At 38.2% G+C, this 23,806-nt stretch overlaps 1 protein-coding gene across 2 annotated transcripts in view; it reads right to left on the minus strand.

The window, feature by feature from the left end:
* The window catches only part of KIF1B (kinesin family member 1B), a 94,344-nt gene extending 75,119 nt beyond the window's left edge, over nt 1-19,225 (minus strand). For both annotated transcript variants that reach the window (XM_010005143.1, XM_010005144.1), the window contains exons 1-3: nt 19,037-19,225; nt 4,158-4,234; nt 1,807-1,986 (exon numbers count right to left, since the gene is read on the minus strand). In XM_010005143.1, the coding sequence (XP_010003445.1) occupies nt 1,807-1,986; nt 4,158-4,234; nt 19,037-19,142 (363 nt within the window). In that variant the 5' untranslated portion in view covers nt 19,143-19,225. The remainder of the gene's footprint in view (nt 1-1,806; nt 1,987-4,157; nt 4,235-19,036) is intronic.
* Nucleotides 19,226-23,806: the final 4,581 nt, after the last annotated feature.

Below are 23,806 nucleotides of genomic sequence, written 5' to 3' on the forward strand. Positions count from 1 at the left end.
CTATAAAATGAGAAAAAGCCTATCATAATTGAAATTTGAAATAATAATTTTAGAAAGGAATTATTGAAATCCTTAATCCTCTTCTAATCTCAAAAACAAGTCTGTTTGGAGTGATGAAATCCAAGGATTCAGATTTAAATCAACAGGCAGAAATTATTTCAAAGCTTGTTAACAGTAACTTCCTATGAAGGATACTTCAACTATCAGTGGTCTACTGCTTCAAGAGTGCTTGTCTACAAGTAATTGAGAGACCTAAAATGAAGATAATGAAAAAATGAACTGTGGACAAGCCACAGATAAATATTTGGAGACTAAAAAGCCCAGGTACAGAGGGGAATATGAGTAGAAAAAGGTTTCTGGAACAGGTATCTACAAGCCACTAGAGTGGAAATAAAGAGATTATGAAGGATACATGCAATTTTGGAAGCATTCACTCTGAAGGATTCAGTGAACACATGGTTAAAGTATGATCATGTTTCACATCAGGAACTGCAAGACAGGGAATGTTGCCAACACATAAGAATTTAATGTCAACAACCTGCATTACTAGAACAGGATTGTGCCTTCTGCGTACATGACAAGAACAAGAACAGATTCAACAAAGTATCCATGAAGAGATAATTAATCTTTTACCTTTATGAGAAGGCCTACCCAGTGAAATTGGAGGGAAATTACTTTGGTTTAAAACTGTAGTAGACAACAGTAGCATTTTTAAATCAACAGGAGCATTATTAAGTTGGGGGGGGGGGTTTAAGACAATGTTTAATTCGTATGCATTTGAAGTTCAGGAAAGAAAATATGGATATCAAGACTGCAGCAAGAAGTTTTAGCACAATGCTGTTGTCACAGATGTTCAGCTCATTTTACGTGTTATGCTGTTACTTTATACTACTGTAATAAAAACTAAATGCTTAGATACAACAGTTCTGTCCACACTAGCTCTTTCAACATTATTTTAAGCTAATTCCCAGAACACTCGCTACCGATTTCAGTACATACACCCACACTATTTAAACAGAGAACAATGGTCTGTGTCACTGTTTCACACCTGTGGCACAGGGCCAACATTTACAGCAAATCTGAAGCAGAATGAGGACTCAAGCTGTTCAGTGTATTTATTAAGACTGAAGCTCAGCCTCGGGTTTCTATTTTGGGAATGGATGAACACACATCTCCAACACTGAGCAACGCCTGCACTTAACTGCCACACAAGCAACAGCTAGAGAATGCTAAATTCATTAGAACAGCATAAATTGTTGTCAGCCAAACCCCCCTGGAGGGTTCTCTCCACTTCTTCAAATTTGTTTTTGATATTTGACATGAAATTTGAAGGGAGGTAATAAAACTGGGCTGTGCTCTGTTGCCCTAACTTTTTTTCCCCTTGATGTTTTGATACTTCTTCTCTTACCAGGATATTTTATTCAGTGTTTAGCTTTGGGAAACTTGTTTCCACAAAGTTTCTGGCATGGTCATCAGTAATACACCAACCTGCTGAATACAACATGCTTAAGTCCTGTACTAACTAAAGTCAGAGAAAGAGACAAGAAACCTGATGAATAAAACACCTTCCTTTACTAGTTTTTTGGGGAACTGGAGAAACATCCAGATTGTATAGTACAATCTAAACAAAAAAAGTAGAAGAGGGAAAATCACTTATAATGCACTTCTTCCCCAGTAGAATTCTTTCATTTGAGAAGTAAGCTGTGGTTCTCTGTTAACTGTTATTGCAATACACAAAAAGCAGACCACCAAAGGTGTGTCTGAATGTGCTATAAAAACGAAACCCCTTTCTGGGTTCTGTTCTACCTGGGGGATTATGCCTGCTTGGCCCTCCTCCTGCTTGCCCATCATGGTGTAGGATTTCCCAGCTCCAGTTTGTCCATAGGCAAAAATGCAGACATTGTAGCCCTCAAAGGCATGCAGCAACATCTCCTTCCCAATATCATTGTATACACGGTTCTGAGATGCAAAGCAGGGGTCTTCAGGCTGCAAAGACATGAAGGCAACAGAAATAGTCTTACCCTATCATTCAATTAATATTTCAAAAAAGCAACTGGGGTTTTTTCTACTTCTATCTTGTGTCAATCCCTTGGGAAGAGGCAAATATAACACATTTTCACACACAACTTTTTCCCAAGGCAGTACCAGTTGGAGAAGAACAGCAATGACAATATTTGCAGGACCAGTCCATCACCATTGAGGAAAAAAAAACAATCTGCACAAAGAAACCAACCAACTCCGGTTTGTGAATCCTGTTGACACGACTGGAAAAAGTTTTGTGCAAGATCACCAACAAACCAGATTCAGGATGTCTGGGAGGAGCCATGCAGGGGGGAGAAAAACAAAAGCAGAGTTCAGAGAACAAACATAAACGGAAGGCTGGAAGCTATGAAAATCCCAGTGTCTGGACAAAGGCTCTGAGGGGCAGTAGGGGTAAAAGAGAAGTAAAAGTGTGAGAAACGTTTGTCGTGCCAATTAACAGGCCCACACAGATCCTTCAACGAAGCACAGTTTATTTACATTCTTGCAAGAATGGGTGACCTAAACAAGTAGGCACACCCACAGTAAGGTGAATAACGGTTTATATTCCCTATTCCCGATGCAAATTTCCCTCCCCTGTTTCCCCACTGGCTGGGTACTCCAGGGTTTACAGCCTATCCCACGCTTCAAATTATCCTATAAGTTTCCCGCCCCTGTTTACACATTCCATTCTAGCAGTTTACTTTTTACCTTTTAAGGTAAAATTTTAACCTTTCTTGCCCCCTGGGCTGTCTTCCCAATTAACAAATCTACTGGTGTCATCCTGCCCTAAGAGCAAGACAGAAGTGGCTTTGTTCACTCTTATCTTGGGCCATAAATCCTTCTCCCTGTTTAGATCCCCAGGTGGAACCCAATTCACTCCCTCAGTTTCTTGGCCATAAACCACTCCTGGTGTCCTTAGAATGTGCAGATATCTCACTTATCTCTAACAAACTATATATTTCTAACACTAAGATATAAACCAAACCTGACACTATGTTTCTAACACTAGAATGCAAAACAACACTACATTTCATTTCTAATAAAAGCTGCTTTTTCAGCCATGGTATGGGACACAAAAACACTGACAGAAAGCTGGATGCAGCTTTCTGATGTCCCTTCTTGATCAATTAGGAAAAAATTATCACAGTAATGATCATTTACACAGATGCTGAGGGGTCTGCAGACAGCAAACCACTGAAACTCCATTTTGCAGGAGCATGTCACTAGATTTGATGTGACTGTTATTCTTTATCTACCATGTTTTCTCTTCCTCAACTGCTGGATTTTAACATTACTTGCTCTTGCTCTAAAGTTGGGCTCAAGGTTTTTTCAGACCAGTTCTTTTCCTTGATGCTGCTTATCTGCTGGTTTTCAGGAATTATGCTCATGATGTTCCTCTGACTGATCCTCTAACCTCCTTACACAGCTGCTCTGGAAGGTTCCATAAAAGAGCTGCACAAACACAAGTTTTTCATCATGAAAACAAACTTGTTAGCCACAGATTTGCTCGGAAGTATTATGTCTTATTTGCACCATCCAAATTACTAAAATTACTCTTTGAGAAATCCATTATCTCTTATTTCTATATCTTTTGAGAAAATAAGGATGGGGAGGGGTAGATGGCAGAACACCACAGTTCTGCTGTAGAACAATTACTGGAAGCCAGCAAGACCATAGGATTTGCAGGAGGGTGGGGCAGGGCAGCTAGAGGAGAGTTGATTGCTTTTGCAGCTATTGGAAACATGGATCCCTGCTCTGCCTTCTCCAGACAGGTCAAGGGAACTCAAACCACATTTCTCCTTGAAGTTTAAGGAATTGAGAAACCTTCACCTGTTTAAGAGCACAACTGAATTAACTGTGGTTCACACCCATCCTTAAAATACTGAGATTAGAACACTGTTGGAGAATTTTTCTAAGTAATTAGAAAAAAAGCAATCTAATATCCACAATTTGTTAACAAGCTCCAAGAGCTTAGCTTTCTGCTCTCATCCAAACAGGAAAAAACATGTAATGACAAGCTTTTAACTTGAATGAGGCTGAAATATCTGACAAGGATGGGAAGATCAGAAGATAGTGCAGTTAAATCAAGCCAGAAAACCAGAAAAAAAATACAGTTTTCTTGTAAAAGAACTTACCGATGTGTGGGACCAGTAAGAGTAGTCAAAGCTGAAGGACTTTGGTGCTTCCTTAGGATTCTTTGGGTTGATAATACCTACAGGAAATAAAATTCAAACTCTTAGCTAACTTGACACTTAGGAGCATAATTAATGAGCTTGGTGATCCTCAATTTAATCTGTTAATTTGAGTATTCACCAAGTTACCACAGTGCCCAGAAGTAATAAGATTGAAGTAACAAACAGCTTCCTAACACTGTATTTCTGTGGGCCTTGTTTGAAATACATCAAGGAAAAAAATTCCTAGAAGGAATGCTGCTGCTAAACAACATTCTTCTGTTGGACAGCAAGCCAGACGTAGGTCATCCTGGTCCCTTGGCTTTTAGGAGTTGAGAGATATTAGCAAGACGGAAGATCCAAAACACAGAGTTCAAGAATCTCTGGTGACTTCACAGCACAACTTAAGCCTATTTTAAAATACATGTCACACAGTACAAAAGCTCACTGCAGGATTTTCTTTAAGAAGCTCAGTATTTTCAGGGCATTGAAGAAGATTCTGAAAAAGCTGGATCTACAGACATTTTGGGGATTATCTGCAGAGTTCATTTCAATATTACTCTACATACACAAAGCCTACAGACAGATTTTTAATAGGACTGACATTAATTGAATGGATCAAATTCCTGCTAAATAATCTTACCGTACAGAGTCACATGTGTGAATTCCCCAAAATTAATGAAAGTTCTTCCAGATACCTTTTAGATTGTTGTTTTGTTGGTTTCTTTTCTTTCAGAGCAACAAAACAGCTCCCCAAGCCTTTTGCCTGGGAGGGCAGTAACACACAATGGATTCTGCTGTCATTCAGCTGGCAAACACAGTATCTGTAGTTTTGTTGTTGCAAGGAGGGTAATTTAAAAGCCCAGCACCCACTGCAGAGGTGAATCCCTACTGCTTCAGACTTTTCACCACCTTGGTACTGAAAAGACTTAAACCTATTCTTTCCATCAGCTGTTTTCAACACCATCTGTGTAAGTAAGGATTCTAAAAAGATATACTCTTGAGGGTATAAAAATGAGCTAAACCGCCTTAGATTCCAGCAGTCTGCCTTTGGAAGTGATACACTAATTATGATATGTGCAAAAAAAAAAATCTACAAAGAAAGCAGCTCTACACAGGTGGTGACAGTCTTCCTGGGGAAGATTTACATCCTGGTACTAGTCACTCTAAACAAAGGATGCTTATTTCTCACATATTCATGCCAATTAGGCTATCCTTTGGGAGATACAGCTTCTCCCTTTCCTTCTGTGATAAATATTGTAACACCCACATCTCTTACCATTTCAAACATGAACATCGTGTTGCACCAAAACCACTGAAAATGTGGTTACAGAACCCTCATTAAAATTACACCACTCCTCTACCAGATGCTGTGACCCTGAGCAGGGCTCTTGTCCAAAATTACATTGTGGAGAAAAGATCAGTGTCTGGATTGCAAATAGCAACAGTTGCTACTCTGTTTCTTGTGACCAACTCCATTTCACTTGGATGCACCTTGTGCTAACATTCTTGCCTATAAAAGCTGACAGACATGCAAAGCCAGTGAATAATATGCCTGGTACCAGTACAGTATCAAGTGGCAAAAACGCTTGTGGCTTTGGATAGCAACATAGGCATCAACACATAAACTGGTAACCTAAGCAATCATATACAGCTTTAGTTTCCCTTCAGTAGTTCTGACCAGAGAAGAGAAGGCTCCAGGGAGACCTTAGAGCACCTTCCAGTGCCTGAAGGGGCTTCAGGAAAGCCGGGGAGGAGCTTTTTTAACAGAGAAGGCAGTGACAGGACAAGGGGTAATGCTTTCAAACTGAAAGAGGGGAGATTTAGGTTAAACATCAGGAAGAAATTCTTCACCATGAGGATAGTAAGGTGCTGGAACAGGTTACCTAGGGAGGTTGTGGAACCCCATCCCTGGAGGTATTCAAGGCCAGGTTGGATGGGGCTTGTGCAGCCTGGTCTGGGGGGAAGTCTCCCTGCTCATAGCAGGGAGGTTGGATCCTGATGATCTTTAAGGTCCCTTTCAACCATAACCATTCTGTGATTCTATGATTTTATTCATTTGTTTTGGGCTATAATTTCAAGGGAAAGTAATCTAACCATTAAAAGTAGAAAAAAGCAGCAATAAATAGTACTCATTCCTACGTACTAGAACCTGTTCCTATGCACTGTAGCACAATGCTAAGCAGATGCCTGAAAAAACATATTGCTAGCATCTTTCCTGATAATACACATTCTGTTGCTTAATATTAATGGCAAGTCATTTTAATCTGAACACTCCATACCACTCTTGTGAGAGAAGTCATGCCTAGGGAATGAGAGAAGTAACTACATTTATTGGTACATTGCATTTGCAACACTGTCCTGGAAACTGAAAACTCCTGGCCTGCGAAGGCAATCAAGACAAGCAAAAGCTTAGCTACATCTTTGCTGACCAAGAAACACGTTTTCAACCACAATCTAAAAAAATGCATTGGTTACTGCAGGTAACGTCAGTGCAGTTTCAGTTTAACATGCAAATGCCAATACAAAAGAGAGTTTCAACCTCACTTATTTACTTCATGGCATGATTGATTTGTCTCCTCTTAGAATCAACAGTGAAATAGCAAGTACTCATAAGTTTTTTTCCTTTCCATTTTTATATTGTTATTTATAGGAAAAAAGGACATTTCTCTTGGCCAAGGCAAAGCTGCACTGGGTCCCTCCATGGAAACAAGAGTTAAATTGCCTTCTAAGATTCTGCTGTGTCAGAAACAGAAAATAGATTAGGCAGAACAAAAGTCAGTATTGTTCAAAACCAGGTTTGATGTGAGAACATACACTTCTCATTAATTGTTTTCAAAAATCTCTAGCACAAGTCCACCACTTCCAGAAAGAAAGCAAAGCAGCCAAACATTTAATCAGAATAGCTATTTTTTCCATGCAGCTTGCTGTGCATAAAGGCACACTGACCACCCTTGAAAGACAGGATCTCTAGCTATGCAACAGGCTAGGCTTAGTGCCTGGAAAGGCACTCCAAGCTTGCCACTGCAGCTTCATCCTACTTGCTTCAAGCTTAAATTAGATCCATCACATTTGTGAAAAGTTAAGTTCAGGCTCTGTGATTTATGCAATGGTTCCACTCTGCTCCATTTTTAGTAAGCTTTTTTTTTTTATTTATTTGTTACTTTCTTCAGCAGGGCTTTCCTCAGCTCCTTCACATCAAGTTCCACATCCAGCTCACTGTTTTGAAAACTACTTTCTAGGATGCCTGTTTTTGCAAAGTGTATCTTGAAAAGGCTATCAGGAAAAGGAGATTAATGTGCAAGAAAGCAGCTCTGTCAGAGGTTGAGAATGCAGCTGCCTGGCCAAAACCTTCCACTGCAACAGAAAACCCCTTGGCTGCCAGGAACTCTGCATGCTGTCCCTTCGCTACTGTGATGCAGTCACAGCCTTTTCACTAGTCCAAGGCTGACATCTATTTATCCCCATTCCTGTTTCTTACACAGAGCCTACATCCTCCAGTTTCAGAGTTGCTGTTTTACCAGAATTCTGTCTACAAATCAATCTAGCCAAGCTGACTGGTTGAGAAAATAAAAGATGACAAGAAGATGGTGAGGCAGCTAAGAAACCAGAAATTCAAACTGAAATAACTGACCTAACTTGAAGGTGTCTACTGAACCAAGCATCTACTTTGGAGGAACAAGCAAATCCATGACATTTAGCTACTCTTAAAGGAATTGATATTCCTTTAAGATATCCCTAATGGATATTTCTGAAGAAACTAAGTCTTCTTACGGTACAGGTAAGCTTCATCTTAGAAGTTCATACACCAAATTGGAAAAAAAAGCCTGATCATGCAGAAATCAGACTGAGTGTGCAACACTGATTTGACGTATCATGTTATTCAGCAAGCTATGTTTTCATCTGAACAAGGAAACAATTAAAAAGAGAACCTTTATCAGTGCCTCCAATACCCACAAAAACACTAAAAGCTTTTAAGTTATTTTGTTTGTTTTTTAAACCATGCAAGGCCAAGATGAATTGTATTAATTAATCATGAAATAGGTCATCATCTATCTCCTCTTACCACAGCAGACTCATGGCATGGTAGGCAAGTTAATGGTTTAATTACAGAGCCTCAGGAAATGAGAAAGGCAATAAGGCAGATGATCACAGCAGGAACACATTAATGGTCTTTTTATCTTAGAGAATAAATTTGTTTATCTGCTATTTCAAAGGTTCAATGTGGCAATTAACTCTTCTGTTTGCAAACTGACACGAAGGCTTTGTGCTGCAGCTATAATTGGCTACCACGAGCATGGCACCGAAGCAACTTTGAATGTTGCATAAGCAGCCAGTTTTTGAGAAACTTGATCCCTTTTTCAGGCCCCTTGCTTCACCAAGAGCCAACTTCTTAGGTCATGTGGAGCCTTTCAGCTTTCCACAAGTTAAGGTTTCTGCATCAAACAGAAAACTGGAAGGGGTATTTTACAAAATCACCATCTTCTATGTCATGGCTACGAAAAAGGTTACATGCACAACTCAGAGACATGGAACAGGTGAAACAAGTTGAAGATGCTACTTTTCTACTGCAGTGTCTAAAAACCTTCTGGAATCAAAGCAGCAACCACAGTTTGGGTTAATGCCCACCATCTACCTTTGGAATGGAAAATTGAGAAAAAAGCATGGGAATATTCATGTTTCAAAATATACAGTACAAATTATTAATCTGTTTGAGGGAGATAAATGCCCACGTGGTTACCTTTTTATTTGAATTATAAATTTCCATAAATTTTGAATAATATGCTTCCCTTAAGACATAATATTTACATCTGTTTTCTACCTCAGTAAGCAACCAGAATAAGTAGAAGTAATTATATGACATAAATTGATATAAAATTCAAATAAAAGTGCACTGTGTGAACAGCTATGCAGCATTACAATTTAATTTGAAGCACTTTATTTAATACTCACTGCTGTCCCAACCTAGAGACACAGCTTGCATTTTTAAAGCTTATTTCTCCTTACAGTGGTATAGTTAACCACACAGAGCTGCTTCACACTGTCTAGGGTGCCTCTAAGCAGGGGTAACGCACATATTGGCTGAAGCACAACTCATTTATACAGTTCTCTTTAGCTGTTTAACTTTGGGCTTTTGTAATACCTGTGACTACAAACATTTGAGTTTTATAGATTACTGACCAAAAGGTAAGGAAGCCAACAGTTTTAAAACAAACTTCTTCACACCAAATAATCCAAAATTTTATATTGTTACATAAGATCCACAGACTTTAACTTATTAGTCCTTGTACAGAAGATGTAGACTAAGAGTATTACAGCCTAATAAAAGATATGGAGAAAGTGAGAGCACAGTCAATGAAGGAATTATAATTTTAGATGTGCTGTATCAACAGTAACAAATCAACCTCCACAAAACATTTGAACATGCTCTTACTTAAACCGGCAACTTTATTTCTTGGCATAAGGTACTTCCACAGTCCAACCTACTTGTTCCTTAATTAACATTTTTCAAACCATCCACCATCTGCATTATCAGCTAGCACAAAAATAACATATACTTTCAACCTTTAAAATCTATGAGATCAAATTCATTGCTAGTTTTTAATTTTAGCAAAAACTTATTGAACTTAGAAAGACCACTTCATTATTGAAACAGTACCCATATGTTTTTCATGTATGATTTTGCATTCCTACTGTCATCTCGGATATCTAATTCTTATTTTTTTCTGTCTTATAAATCCAACTCTGATTTGTTGAAGCTGAAATTCAAAAAGCATACCTCAAATATGCACTTTATTTTACAGTTATAACCAGACTGTGGAGCACAGAGAGCTGATGCAAAGTTATAGTCTTCAGGAATACTTCTAATTGGAAGCAGCATTCTCGGTCTTCTCACCCCCTTCCTAAACATATACACAAACAGTTTCCCACTTACAGTCTTTTTTTCTAGACTTATACTTCCATTCTTGGTTAAAACTAAGAAAGTAAACAGACAGTGGGAAACCTACAGAGAAGAAAGAAAGAAAGAAAGAAAGAAAAAAAAAAAGCAAGCAAGCTTAGCCAAGATCAGCCCCCTCATTCCATTCTCATCTACTCAGCCACATAAATATTTTTGCAGGCACAAAGAATGACCAAAACTACTTCTTAACCACTTGAATGTCGTATCAGATTATAATGACACTGAACTTGCAGTCCAAGTCTAATCTGTTTTCATCCCACTCAGCATTACTCCTCAGCTTGTCACAAATTTGGCAGGTTAGAAACCATCTGCAGTTCAGTATCTAGGGATACAAGCAATTCTTTCTAATAAGTCCTTGAAATAAAAAGAGCACAAAGCATACAAGAGGCAGGAACTTAAATTATTCTCTTATCCCTCACTGCATTTAAAGTTAAGTCACCAGACTGAACAGTTCCACCTCTGCTAGCGATCAGACTGGTATTACAGGGCATCCTGCCACCAGACATGCCACGCATTAGTCACTGCAGGGTGCTCCAGTGAAGAGCTGGCTAACTGCAGTTTGCCCTTCAGATAAACACCAGCAGGCTGAATTAACTTGGGTTAAATCCTGGGATTAGCTGATATACAGCCTGTGCTGGGGAGAAGGACTCAGACTGACAGATTAATATTAAAAAACAACAAACCACCAAAAAGATCAAACTATCAGAAAGAGAATCCAATAATGGTGAACATCAGATGCAGAGCTGGAGAAACTGAACTTCCATTACTTGCGCAGTGCTGCCTGCTTTCTCTTGTTTCCATCTTCCTTTCCCATATTGCTACCACATCTGTCAATGCTGGAGCCACAAAGCGTCTCTAACTTCTACATATGAAAGAAAATGAGGTTTCATCTCACAAAAGAGGCCTCACACCAGCCTCAATTATTCTCCTAGTGGCAGCAGTGACCTACGCAGAGCACACATTCCTACCAAATGCCAACATGTATTAAGAGATAACAACTAGGAAAAAAAAGCACTGTCCTGTCTTCACTTTTGTTCTTGTTAATCACTGGTAAAGGAATAGGCCCAGATTTTTTAAAAAGACCCAACATTCTAGTCTAGACAGAATTTTGGAAGGGCTAACATTCAGGGAAACAAATACCAAATAATTATTTTCTGTTCCTTCATCAAACTCTACTTGAAGCAATATAAGCAGCAGTTTTATTTTATGATGTCTGACTAATCAATTTAACCAATATAAAAGATCTGAGGTCTTTAGAATTGACTCCACAAGACCAGATTAACATTAAATATACAGCCTCTTGAAACGCAAGGGTCTGGAAAATATATCTGCGCCATCTGTAGACTGGAATGACAACAATGAGAACATGTTGGTTACTGAGAGCAGGGTGGAGCAGACATTCTTTGTTGGAACGTGAATAACACCCCAAATGCATGTTTAATACTGGCTTCTTTCCTAGGCATACATTGCAATCAGATATACGGCTATAGTGTTTTTATAAGACAGACTTTCAGAGTTGTTATTACAAGAGATAAATTAAGGGAAATGGACACTTCCAGCTTGTAAAGCAGTGCTTGCTTTTCAAAGCATTGTTAGCATTTTTCAAATCATTAAAAGGGAAGGAAACCAAGTAGAAGCTAAGAACAGCTCATTTGGAATTCAACCGGATTCTCTCCCCACTGCGGAATTTCAACCCTGTACTGGGAGAAAGGTTGGCTGGGGGAGGGAGTTCAGTTCACCAGCACCAGTGCAAGGCAAATGCTCCATCAGAGAAGCTGCTAGAAAGCCGTTCTCATCCTCAGCTGCTCTTACAGATCCAAGTGCTATAAATACCATCTCTACAGCTGGTGTTCTGGGAGAACAGCATGCCAGCAGGCTTTGCACCAAGCGGGAGCCAGTCGAGCCACACTGTTCTACCCATCTGAAAAGCTGAACCAAACCATTCCAAAACTTTGACAACCGATTACCTGAAACCATCTTGTTGCAGAAGATGTGTATCAGGTCTGTGTGTGCAGCTGAGCCAAGTATTGGGAGCTGAGCTGAATTCTCTCCTCACGCATTTTTGCTTCACAGCGGATAAAACATCCCTCTTCAACCCTTACTTTTACTTGATGACATCTCTAAGAGCCCGTGGCCTTCTCCAAAGGCCTTTTTTACCTAAAGACACATGCCAGCACTAGGCAAAGAGGACATCATTTAGCACTGGAATCCTGGGAAGTCTGTTCTGTCAGCCTCCATGTCTTAAAGGATTCATGTAGTGAAAATAACCAAATCTTAAAGTAGTAAGCATTGACAATTTGCATTTTCTTCTACTTCCATACTAGAGGGTGGTGCATTACTTCAGCATTTGATAAAAAGAACTCTCTCTAAAGCCCTAGTACTGTGTCAGTGGACACTAATTCTGACAGGGCAGCATTTCACAGAGTTTACTCAACCCTGACCAAAAATTGTTCTGGGTTCATTAGTAATATTCTCTCTCTATATTAAGAATACTAACTCCATAACAATTTTTTAAAATATAGCTCAACTTCATTTAACATTAGCTAGAACATTATAGCCATCCCACAGTCTTGCTGCAGACCCATTACTTGTACCTCTAACATTTAAAAATCATTAAATGTTCATCTTCTCCCACATCCCCAAAGTAATATTTTTTTTTTAAAAAGGGAAAACTGTTTTAATCAGTGTGCAGAATTAACACTTCAATTTATTTTTATACAATCATGTGAATGGCTTTAGAAGGAAAACCAAGCACCTAAGAAATTCAAGGGTTTTTTTCTTCTCCAAAATCCATTCAAGAATTGTAACAAAACATATGAACTGTCAGCATGGCAGGGTATGCATAGACAGTGACTAAGACAAACTTACAGACAAGCAACAGAAATCCCTAACCCTGCAAAACACAGAGCTCTCAAGTTCCTATGTAGAGCCTTTGCTTGCTGTCTGCATTCAGCATTACCATGACTCCCATTTCCAGGATGACCCAGCACTATTAGAAAAAACCTCAAAGTGCAAAAATCACTCCCCACCAAACTCCACCCCTAAAAGAACTATTTAAAGTTAATAGATTGCCTCCTTTTTCTCTTTGAGACAAACTTGCATTCAAGTCTTCTGTTGTCTGGTACAGGACTTGCAACAAATACAGTAATTAGCAGCACAGCCATTAGAATAACTGGGTAATCTCCACTATTGTGATTTCTTTGATTTGTCCTTCAAACCAGTTCAACCTCAACTGCAAGATAATTCATGCATCCTCCACATGACACACATTTTATCTTCCCATTAAGTAGCGTAGTTTGATAACACATCTACCATGAATGCAATACAGTATTAACATATTGGGCAAGCATTCATTTAGTTTGAACTGCATTTAGGAGGAATTACAGACCAGCAAATCAGGGTAGGGGTTAGGTGACTTTTTCTCCACTTCTGTATATTTTCCCAAAGCAGCCTCATGATGCAAGATGCAAGCATACAACATTGGAAATAAAATATATTAAAAAAAAAAAAAAAGTTAAAAAGAGGAGAGGAGAAAATAAGAAAAACAAACTCTGTGTAAAAACCACTACAAAAGACATGCTCTAAGAACCAAAGCTTTCTGGCAGGCACAAGTCAAAAAAAATGAGGCAGGCTTTCTTTTTTGAGATACCAAAAATTATCAATTTCCAGAAGACAGCCTGAGAGTCAAGACTGAAATCAATCTATTAAAATACTTCTTCCATTTATTCCATACTTTCATTGAAAATGTCTCATCAAGAGAAGGGGGGGAAAAAAAAAAAGCAAAGTTTTATCTAAAAGAACCACAATGAACTCTTTGGCTTGCTTTTCTACCTATGTAGCACATGCTACATAAATTCCCATTACTATCTACATGTGCTCAGTGCCAGTCTAAAAGACAGTTTATTACAAGGACTCTTCTCATCAGTAATTTAGACCAAAGATTATTTTAATGATATGAGTTCTTTAGTGAAACTATAGAACCTTGCTTACAGAATACTTACTGCAGAAACCTAAATTAATCATACTTAGTATTCACCTGAAGGCACAGACACACAATAGCTTTTCTTTTCAATTCAGTGTGTCTTAACAAACAGTTAAAAATTAAACCAGAAAGAAAAACTATCAGCAAACCATACTTTCTTCCTCCCCCCCACCCCTTTGGATTAAGCTTTTATGAAATATGTTACTACATTTTAGAACCACATAACAATGAAAAAGGCAAGATATAACAATACTCCCCTGTCAATGTATACCAGTAAAATACTGGCTGAATTACTGATGAGGTTACCTTGCTCTATAACCCTTCCAACAGCTTTGATTTCTGTATTATCTTCCAAACATCAGCAATTTCAGTATTGTATTTCAAAATCTGTCTTTAGACAAACATGCCACAAATTAAAAGCCTTTGAAGCTAAGTCCTGCTTTTCCACCCATCTTCATTTTGCTTGAGAACAACTGCATAAAACAGGACATGTCTTAAAAGAAAAAAAAACTAAACAGAAAAGAAACTCAAAATAGATGTGTTTTTTGTGTGTTTTTTTTAAAATTTAAGTATTTAGGTTTAGACCAGAGCTTTATAAATGTTAGAGAGAAAAAAAACCAACAACCATATGACGGGGGTTTTTTTCCCCTCAAACTCTACAAATTAACTGCAGATTGCCTTACCAAGTGTTCCTGATGCCAGGGATGCCGGCTTGAGAACCTAATTGCCATATGTCTACAGCAGCAGCTGTGACTATTGTTATCCACAGCTGGGACTGCTCCACTGTGCCTATTTACTTTTAACATCAAATACTTTTAAGCAGTCCACAAAAGAACCTTCCACCATTACCAAGCCACAGAAACTACTACTCAGTTTAAATCCAAATAGGTGATCTTCAGTCCTAACTTGAGGATCTAGTTCCACTCATATCTTTCAAGACAACCTAGACCATGCAGGTGCATTTCTACATTAGTGTGGTTTATAACAAATCAAAATATACAACAGTTTCAGACAAACTAGTTTGAGAACTTTGTTTTACACTGTCACTGGTACCTGTAAGATGCTAAGACCTATTTTCATTCATCTAGGGCACAAACAATGTAAAATCAATTGCAGATAATGTATTCCATGTAGGATACTTCCTTATCTCCTTGCTTCATTAGTTCAGTTTTCTACATACTTATCTCATTTTTTAAAAGAATAAGCTATGTGGACTGTATGCTAGTGATGAGTATCTAAATGCTGACTCAGAGTACTAGCTTCAACCTGCTTCATTTTAATTTGTTTTTATTTATGCATTTTTTATTTACAGAGAGGATTATCAAAACACTTCGACAAAACCAACAAACAAACACACACCAGAAAAAACACAACACTAGGGAAGTCTTCAGGCACAGAATAGTCCAGCTTTTCATTTCAATAATCCAAGGCAGCAACTGCCAACAGTGTTTGTATTTGTTACATTTCAAAACCTGATACAAGAATGAACACAAGAACTACTGACACACAAAATATTCAGATCCATAGTTCAGCTTTCAACCTAGGTATCACACAGCACAATCTTTTTCCCACTCCCCACAAAAACAGTAATTAATGAAGAGGACAGGCAGAAAATAATTAACACATTGTGGGTAAAGTGTATTACTGTAAATCATTCTGAACAAAAGAAGTAAGAAAGCAGGAATCATAAACAAAACATGCTCAATTAACATATGTTCACAATCATGATCTATTATTGAATTATTCATTTCAAATGCTTGTTAGTCTGACCTAGAGCAAGATAAGCTAAATATCCAGTAGTTGAAAGGAAATTTTAAAGCAGAACTTCTGGCAGTACCGTTCAAGTAGATACCATCTGCAATTAGATATGATCTGAGCAGCACAGGCCTTCTGCCAAAATACCAGCCCCTTGATGCAGTCAGCGCATGTGACTTCAGCTGGACTGCAGAATTTCATTTTCACAGCACATATTTTAAAAACATTATAACTGACAATTCTTTAAGTGCAAGATATTTGCAAATATAAAGGGAGAAAAAAAACATACTCATCACCTTAGTATACCAAACCAAGGTAAGACACAAACAATACGTTTAAACTACCAACTTAAAAATTCCTGTATTTTGCATCCTTCTGGCTGAAAAACATACGTCCCAAATACTCATTGTAAGTGGTCTTAACATTGTGGGTTAAAGACCTTTGTAAGAACTCCCTTTTTCTGACATTAGAACATATATAGAACTATATTCAGCTACATGGTCATTTTTTAAACACTGAGAAATTATAAAGATGGTGATCTACTATGGATCTTGATGAAAGGCCTTGCTCTTATCCAAAGAAATTATATAAGCACCAGATAGGATAATTATTTCATTCTGTAGACTCAACTCCATAACAAACTTTGCTTTAACAACATTAAACTGTGTAGCAAAATTGAGAATAAGCTATCTAACCCAGGAGGACTCTGATTTGCTGGCAAGCCCACTGTGAATGCTGGGCACTCCCAGAAGGTGTTAACAGCCACGCTCACACAAAAACTGACTAACAAAAGCAGAGCAACAGGCAACACCCCTGGTGGCATTCCAGCTTCAAGAATATACCTCATTACGGATGTCAGAAAACACTTCTATTCATACAGCCACTAAAACATAGTTGGAGTGCACATGTGATACACTTGATTAACTCTAGACTGTTTTCCCAAAATAACTCTAAGCACTTTGCCTCAGTTTCATTGCCATGTATTCTCTGCTTCTATCAGCTAATATGTTTACAAAACTCAGACTTGGGCAAAGTTTAAACTCAGAGCCCAAAAAGGATTCACAGAACAGCCTGGTGAATCGATGCATAAAGAATTCAAGTCCAAGTAACAGTCACAATCCCTTCTTAGCGATCAGACTTCATCGCCTCATCAATCCTGTTCATCACAATAGTCCATTAGGCTTTAATTCCAAGATAAGGGAACTTTAACTGGCTTGAAGTCTTAAAATAGTCACTACCCAACATATCAGCCTCTCAGATTTGTGTCCTGTCAACTTGATCAGCACACAAGAAAAAAATAACCTTCTCAGAGGCAAGATATCTAAGCCTTGACCATTTCACTGACACATTTGAAGGTATGAAGCACTAACTCCACAGGCTAGAATTACTACTGAATTCCCTTTATTTTGAAATTGCTCTATCAGATACGAGAGTCAGGGACACCAACACCACTTTCAGTAGTCAGCTTTTCGCCAAGAAGTTAAGATGTTCATAATGAGTTCAGTAATGGAACTGAGGCTGCAAAGAATAAGGGATCATAAAAAAGAAAAAATCCTTGGTGGAAACAGCAACAGTACTTGTGCCCTCTCATCTACCCACACTGCCTAAAAGCACAGCACAAAAATTTCACATTGAAGTTATGTGCATCAGACAACCTCATTAAGAAGATTCTTTGAAGAAAACATTTCTGCTCATTTTTTTCCCACCAAACAGTGCCTTTTTCATATATTATATAAACCTCTTCAGTTCAACAAGTAAAATTACTCCTCTTTCTATTGCTTTCTTCTATATTTCTCCTCTAACAGAGAAAAAATAGCCCACAGATTTTAAGAACATGTAACTACTGAAAGGAATGAGTCCTTTCCCACATCCTGTAATGGCCTCCGATGACTTAAACCTGACCATCTGTCCTATCACCCATCTTGTATCAGAGCCATCAGACTCAAATAGAAAGCTACAGATCAGAGCATTTCTAGAGCACAAAATACAGCAATAGCTGTAAAGAAATTTCTAAACAGATAAATCAAGAAGTATTTTTCTCCTGTTTCTACATGAGATGACTTCTAAATATTGTTTTGAAATCCAACCCCAAAAAATGTTCCACATAAGGTTTGAAGGTAAGAAATATACTGCACTGAAATTCAACCTCTATTCTGTGTGATGCCCCTCTTTCAATGAAACCATAAACATTATATAATTTAAGTGACCTCAACAAGGATCTAAGCTCCATTGCAGAAGCAGGCTGAAGTATAATCTCAGCTGAAAAAAAAAGGGAGTATGCAACCTGCTTTGTATTGACCAGGATGAGTAAATACTCAAGTAATCAGAAAGCAAAGTTACTCTGGAGTGTTTCTTCTTCCTACAGCTACAGACAAGATGGCTTTACTTCATTAGCTAACAATTAAAAACTACCATGAGAACAGAACTTTCTAGGTCTACTAGTCTGCACATGGCCAATGACACTGCAGCAAATGGCATTAATACTTCCTTGACCTTAAAAAGCATGTAAAAAAAAATAAATTATAATCCAATCAATAAATTATGTACCCACATTCCGTTTCCCATGGAAGAGTCCTAAACTGGACCTACAATATTTAAAAACCCTAACACTTCAAAGTGGTTAGAATAAGATTATTTTACGTTGTCTGTTATTTGCCATCGTTTAGACACGGAAATCATAAAACTTAGCATCCTTTTCCCCCTCAGCTTTCTCAAATTATGCTCCTAAACAAAGGCACAGACAGCAGAACAAGCACACCCAGAACTAGAGCACCAGATCCAAGCAGGCATTACACCACAACAATCATCACATGGTTGTCTGCAGGGTATGTCTGTGTGTCAATCCACATTAAACTCCCACACACTGAAGATACCCAAAAGGTTTTCACTTTGGTATTCTAATTTTTCTGTAGAATTCTCAACTCACCACTAGCAATCACTATAAACAACTGCATCAAAATCAAGATATTAGTGATTTATACTTTCTAGTTCAATTCAGAGACAACCTAGTTTGTAATGACAGCCTCAGAAGAGATGAAGGGCAATTCTATATGATATAATGTAAACAGGCCTCGGTTTAAAGAAGAGGATTGAGCATGAAGGCAGAGGAGAGAGAAAGATTCCCTTACGAGATTAAAATAAACTTACTTGTTGAATTGCCTTGCATCTGGATGATACATTTGGACTCTTTGCTGGTTTCTCGGGAATTGAAGGGCCGGACCCGAACAGCCACTTTCACGGAAGCCCCCGACATTCTGGTTGCTTGTAGTGTAGCCAAGAAATTGAAAGTGAAAGGGTCAAGAGTGCTTCAAGTTATCCTTCCTGTTGGTGTTTTCTAAAGAGAAAAATATAATATAGTTATTTACAGCTATTGCATTGAAGATGTTGATAAAATCTGGGGGGTCTAAACTTGTTAGCTAACTTCTGCCCTCCAATCACCCTCTCCCCCAACTTGTCACTTGAAAGAAACCTGGCAATACACCTGTACATTGTCCCCCTAGTCAAAAGTTTCCGTCACCTGAAACAGTTCCTTTGAAGAGTACAAAATAACAGATTTGTTTTCATGACTTGGTTTTCTTCCCAGAAAGTATGGACACGAATACCAAAATGAAGATCTGGTTGCAACATGTGTTAGGTCTAACCCAGCAAAGATAATTTTAGAAGCAGAGATACAGCTCCTTATATTTCAGCATGAGCTATCTGCCATACACTACATACCCCAGCTCTCTAGCTGTCAGCCCTGGCAGCCACAACGCATCAGCAATATTAAAACTAACACAAACCTCACGGGTCATATCACACTGACTTTCAACTCACACCTTTTCAGAGGAAAGGGTGTACCCAACAATCTTAAAGAACCCTTTGCAGTCCTAGGAAAGTCCTCTTCTCAAAAGAAATAAAAACTCATTAGCTAACTGTGTATTTAGTGATTAAAGGACACACTACTCTCAGGAAGAAGAGGAATCAAAAATTACTGCCTTCAGGGTAAATATTACTATCTTCAACAAATCTTCATCAGTAAATTAATCTTCATTATCAAAATACTTGTTCAAATCCTACCACATCCAAATGATGAAGCATTTCAGTTGGCAGGAAAACTCTCCAGGATACCTACAATCCAAACTTTAAAGCACATCCCAGACAGTACTGGAGATGCTAATTTCAGGGTTTTAAACACAACTTACTAGCAGAACTAAAGCATTTCAGCCTTAAAGTGAATTCTATGGCAGGCAAAAATATTTAATACATGCTTAACTCAAGTTATGACACATCTTCACACTGTACAAGAAGTTTTTAATAAAACTGCTTTACTTCATTAATGCCATCACATGGTGAAGGCAGAAATTAAATTACTCCACCAAGTAAAAGAAGCAATTTAAATCATCCCTTATTTAAGCAGGTACCTGAGGTATCTCACCAGACTACTAAGAGAGTCTTCAGAAACAAGCCAACTGAATTTCAATGTCAGTGGCACAACAAACTGGTACAATAATGATTCATGAGACAGCCACACAGTCTACTTTAGGTTAGCACAGAATTTTAAGAAGTTATATGAAAACGTACACATAAAATAGAGCAAAGAAGTAATGGGAATTATTTTGAATGGTCTTCAAAGTTTCACAGAGATTCTGGGTTGGGTAGAGAACTGCTCTGTTCACTCTTGCTCAGAGGTGCCTGCTTTTTTGTATAACAAAGTGTATCAAACATGTAACTTCATTATAAACCTTCTTCCTGAGTATAAAACCCCAGAGGTTTTTGCTCTCCCTTCTGAACACCACCCTTGCGCTTACATGGAACCTAAGAGACAAAACTAATCCTGATACATCCCAGTAGCATTATTCAACTGACCCTGAAAATTGCTGCTAGAAAACAGGAATGTTTATGTACCTGGTCACTAAGCATTCTGAAACACAATTTAAGACATCCATCAAGTGCAAAATCTCTGTTATTATCACCTAGTGATACAGTTTACTTTGTCAGACTGCAGGACAAGACAAGTAGGTGGAACTTTCATAGGGTGCAGCACATCAGAGAAACTCTACTGACATTGGTTTAGTGGTTCTCATCCTTCTTTTCCTCATCTATCCATATTAATGCAAAAAACATATTTTTGTCAGCTGCCCACAAGGACCAATGTATAGAGGTAAAGTCATTAATAAGAGGACTTTTTAAAAAAAGAAACCAAAAATACAACCTATGTGTTCCTATATTATTTATGAAATGTAGAAGGCTTATTTTCCCTTCCTCCTAAAGAGTCCAACATACAAAGATACTTTTTTCTGATGTTTCCATAGAAATACTTCTCAGACTACCACATTTATTTCTACAACTAGTATTTCTAGGAAACTGTCAAGCACAAGATGTAGCGAGAGAATCCTTTTTTGACTTAAAAATAAAGAAATTAAAAATCTTTAGTACCTCTGGACACCATATTCCCAATAAGAAAGCATGAGAAGCACAACGCCAGAGCCTCCATATGCACTAGCTAAATGACAGCCTTGTTTGAAGTACAGCTGCAAAGAAATTCTGACCAAACAGGTCAGAAAATAACTTACAACAGCACAAAAATTTAACTGCTAGACTTCTGCAATTACCAACTTCTCCCAACCCTAACTTTTGTTCTCATAGAAAATTATTGCAGTGTTAATTTTAAATCTCATTCATTCTCAGCTCTACTCCTTTTCATAGCTGAAGTAAGCAAAATGCCTACTTGTACTTGCACATGGATTTCAGATGTTTTGAACACTGCCTCATATGCAAGACTTAATTTTCCTTAATAAGAAAATTAATCAAAACAGATATATTCTTTCAAGGTTTCCATAAATCTAAGTTATTGAGGTGTTGGGTTTTTTTTTTTCCACTAATCAGCAACTTTAACTAGTTGTAACATTTTAGAAAGGTAGTATTGTCCTCATCATCCATAATGATAAAATAAGGCAAAATGAGACCAAGTCATATAGCATCACAGATAACAAAATTGCAACTGGTTTTCCAGGGTGCACATTTCCCAGTAGTATCACTTGCTGTGATAACATTATATTGTCTACAGAGTGGTAATAGGAGATATAACTTGCAACAGAGCAAAACAAAATGTGCAATACAGCCTTTGATACAGATTTAGAAGAACAATCTTTAGAAAAGGCAGCTGTTTGGTTTTTTTTAAGAATGTTCATTTGAGGCTTAGAAGGTTGTCATCCATGCTAGAATGAATCATTCTGCTAACGCCTTGGAAAAAAAGTCTACTTGTGTATCTTTTAGCATTCGGTCTGTACTAATCCAATAATGAACCAAGTAGAAAAGGGAACTTCATGCTTGAATCTCTGACATCAAACACCACTGACTCTAAACCAGATGGTGCGTAATATTTGAGTAATTTAGTGAGCTCCATCAGCACAAAAGCAAATCCTACTTATTAACTTTATACTTATTTTCAACTATCATTAAAAGATATTCACCCTGTAAATCACACAGTGAGTGTGTAATTAAACGAACTGTCTTAATATCTTGTATATTTTCTGTTATTCAAGCTGACAAACCCACTGGTGTTGGTCAATCACCCTTCATGGTCTCAAATCACTTTAACTAGATTTGGACTTTCACAACAATGTTTAAAGAAACAAATTGTTCATTAAGACTTGGACCCTCGGATGCATTTGAAAATTCTGGCAAAGCAGTTTTTATGCAGTATCAAAATATAGAACATATTGCTATTTGTTAAATAAAATTACAAGCAGAGTATGGATTTAGACTCCAACTATTCACATATTCAGAGAAGTTTGCAACAAGTCCAAAGTGGTTACAAAAACCACATTCAGAATCTGTATCTAAATTCAAATTAATAAAAAACAAAAAAAAAATCAAAAAACAACCCAGCACACATAACAAATGATGAACTATCACTTTTATTTAACATAGCCAGCCATTGTGTCATAGCTGCATAGGTTTATCAGAGAATTTGCTAACTATTCAAAAAAAAAAATATTTGCTTGTAACTTAATCAGTGCAACAGCTTTAAAGAAAGAAAATTAGCAGAGGTAAAGACTAGTATATGGAAAGTTAGGAAAACAGCTGTTCAGAGCAGCACGGGTTTAGGAACAAGAGGACCACGGTGAATCCAATTTTAGGTCCTCCACTAAGGAGCAGGTAGTGATGACAGTCTGACATATCAGCTGAACTCGAACACCCAGAATTGCTATTTTTATACTAAGTGAAGATGCCAGAGAACACAGTGGTGCAGAACTTGGTGATGCACTGAAAATCTGATCATATAACCAAATGGGTATTTATCACCCCTGGACTGTGCAATAACAAAAAAGAGCTGATCTAAGAAGAAGCTGGAAGGGGACAGTAATGTAGTACTTGAAAATTTGGTGGGAACTTATGTTACATTCAGAGAACAGATACAAATTCACCATCTGCTTCTGGTGAATTCCAGCTCTCCAATCTCAGTTTAATACTCATATTTTGCCAATGACCCCAAAAACTACCAGGCCTGTCATCCTGTCTCCTGACGCCTGCCTCCTGACTTAGCTCAGGAAGGATTGTCAGATCATCATCCCAACATGGCTGCCTCGGTAATTGTGCTGTACTGAATCCAGAGGCAGATCCACTACCCACAGGTCCACAAAAAAACACCCGGAAAACCACAATCCTTTTACATTCTTGCATCGTCCAGCTGGCTAAGGGACAACGCCTCCTTCCCTGCACAAATAATTATCGCTCCCACCTCCACCGGAGCTAGAAAGGAGAAAAAGGACGGCGAAAGGCGGACGCTACTGGCGACCCAGCGAGCGGACGGGATTCAGACGAGGAAAAGGACGGGAAGCGGCTGCACCGCCATAGCTCGGATCGCCCGGGGGAAAGGGGAAGGAACCGTCCCAGGGGAGAAGCCGATGCATCACGCAGATGCAGGCGAGG

The sequence above is a fragment of the Chaetura pelagica genome, unplaced genomic scaffold (genome assembly GCF_000747805.2).
Source record: "Chaetura pelagica isolate M959 unplaced genomic scaffold, ChaPel_1.0 scaffold159, whole genome shotgun sequence".
NCBI lineage: Eukaryota > Metazoa > Chordata > Aves > Apodiformes > Apodidae > Chaetura > Chaetura pelagica.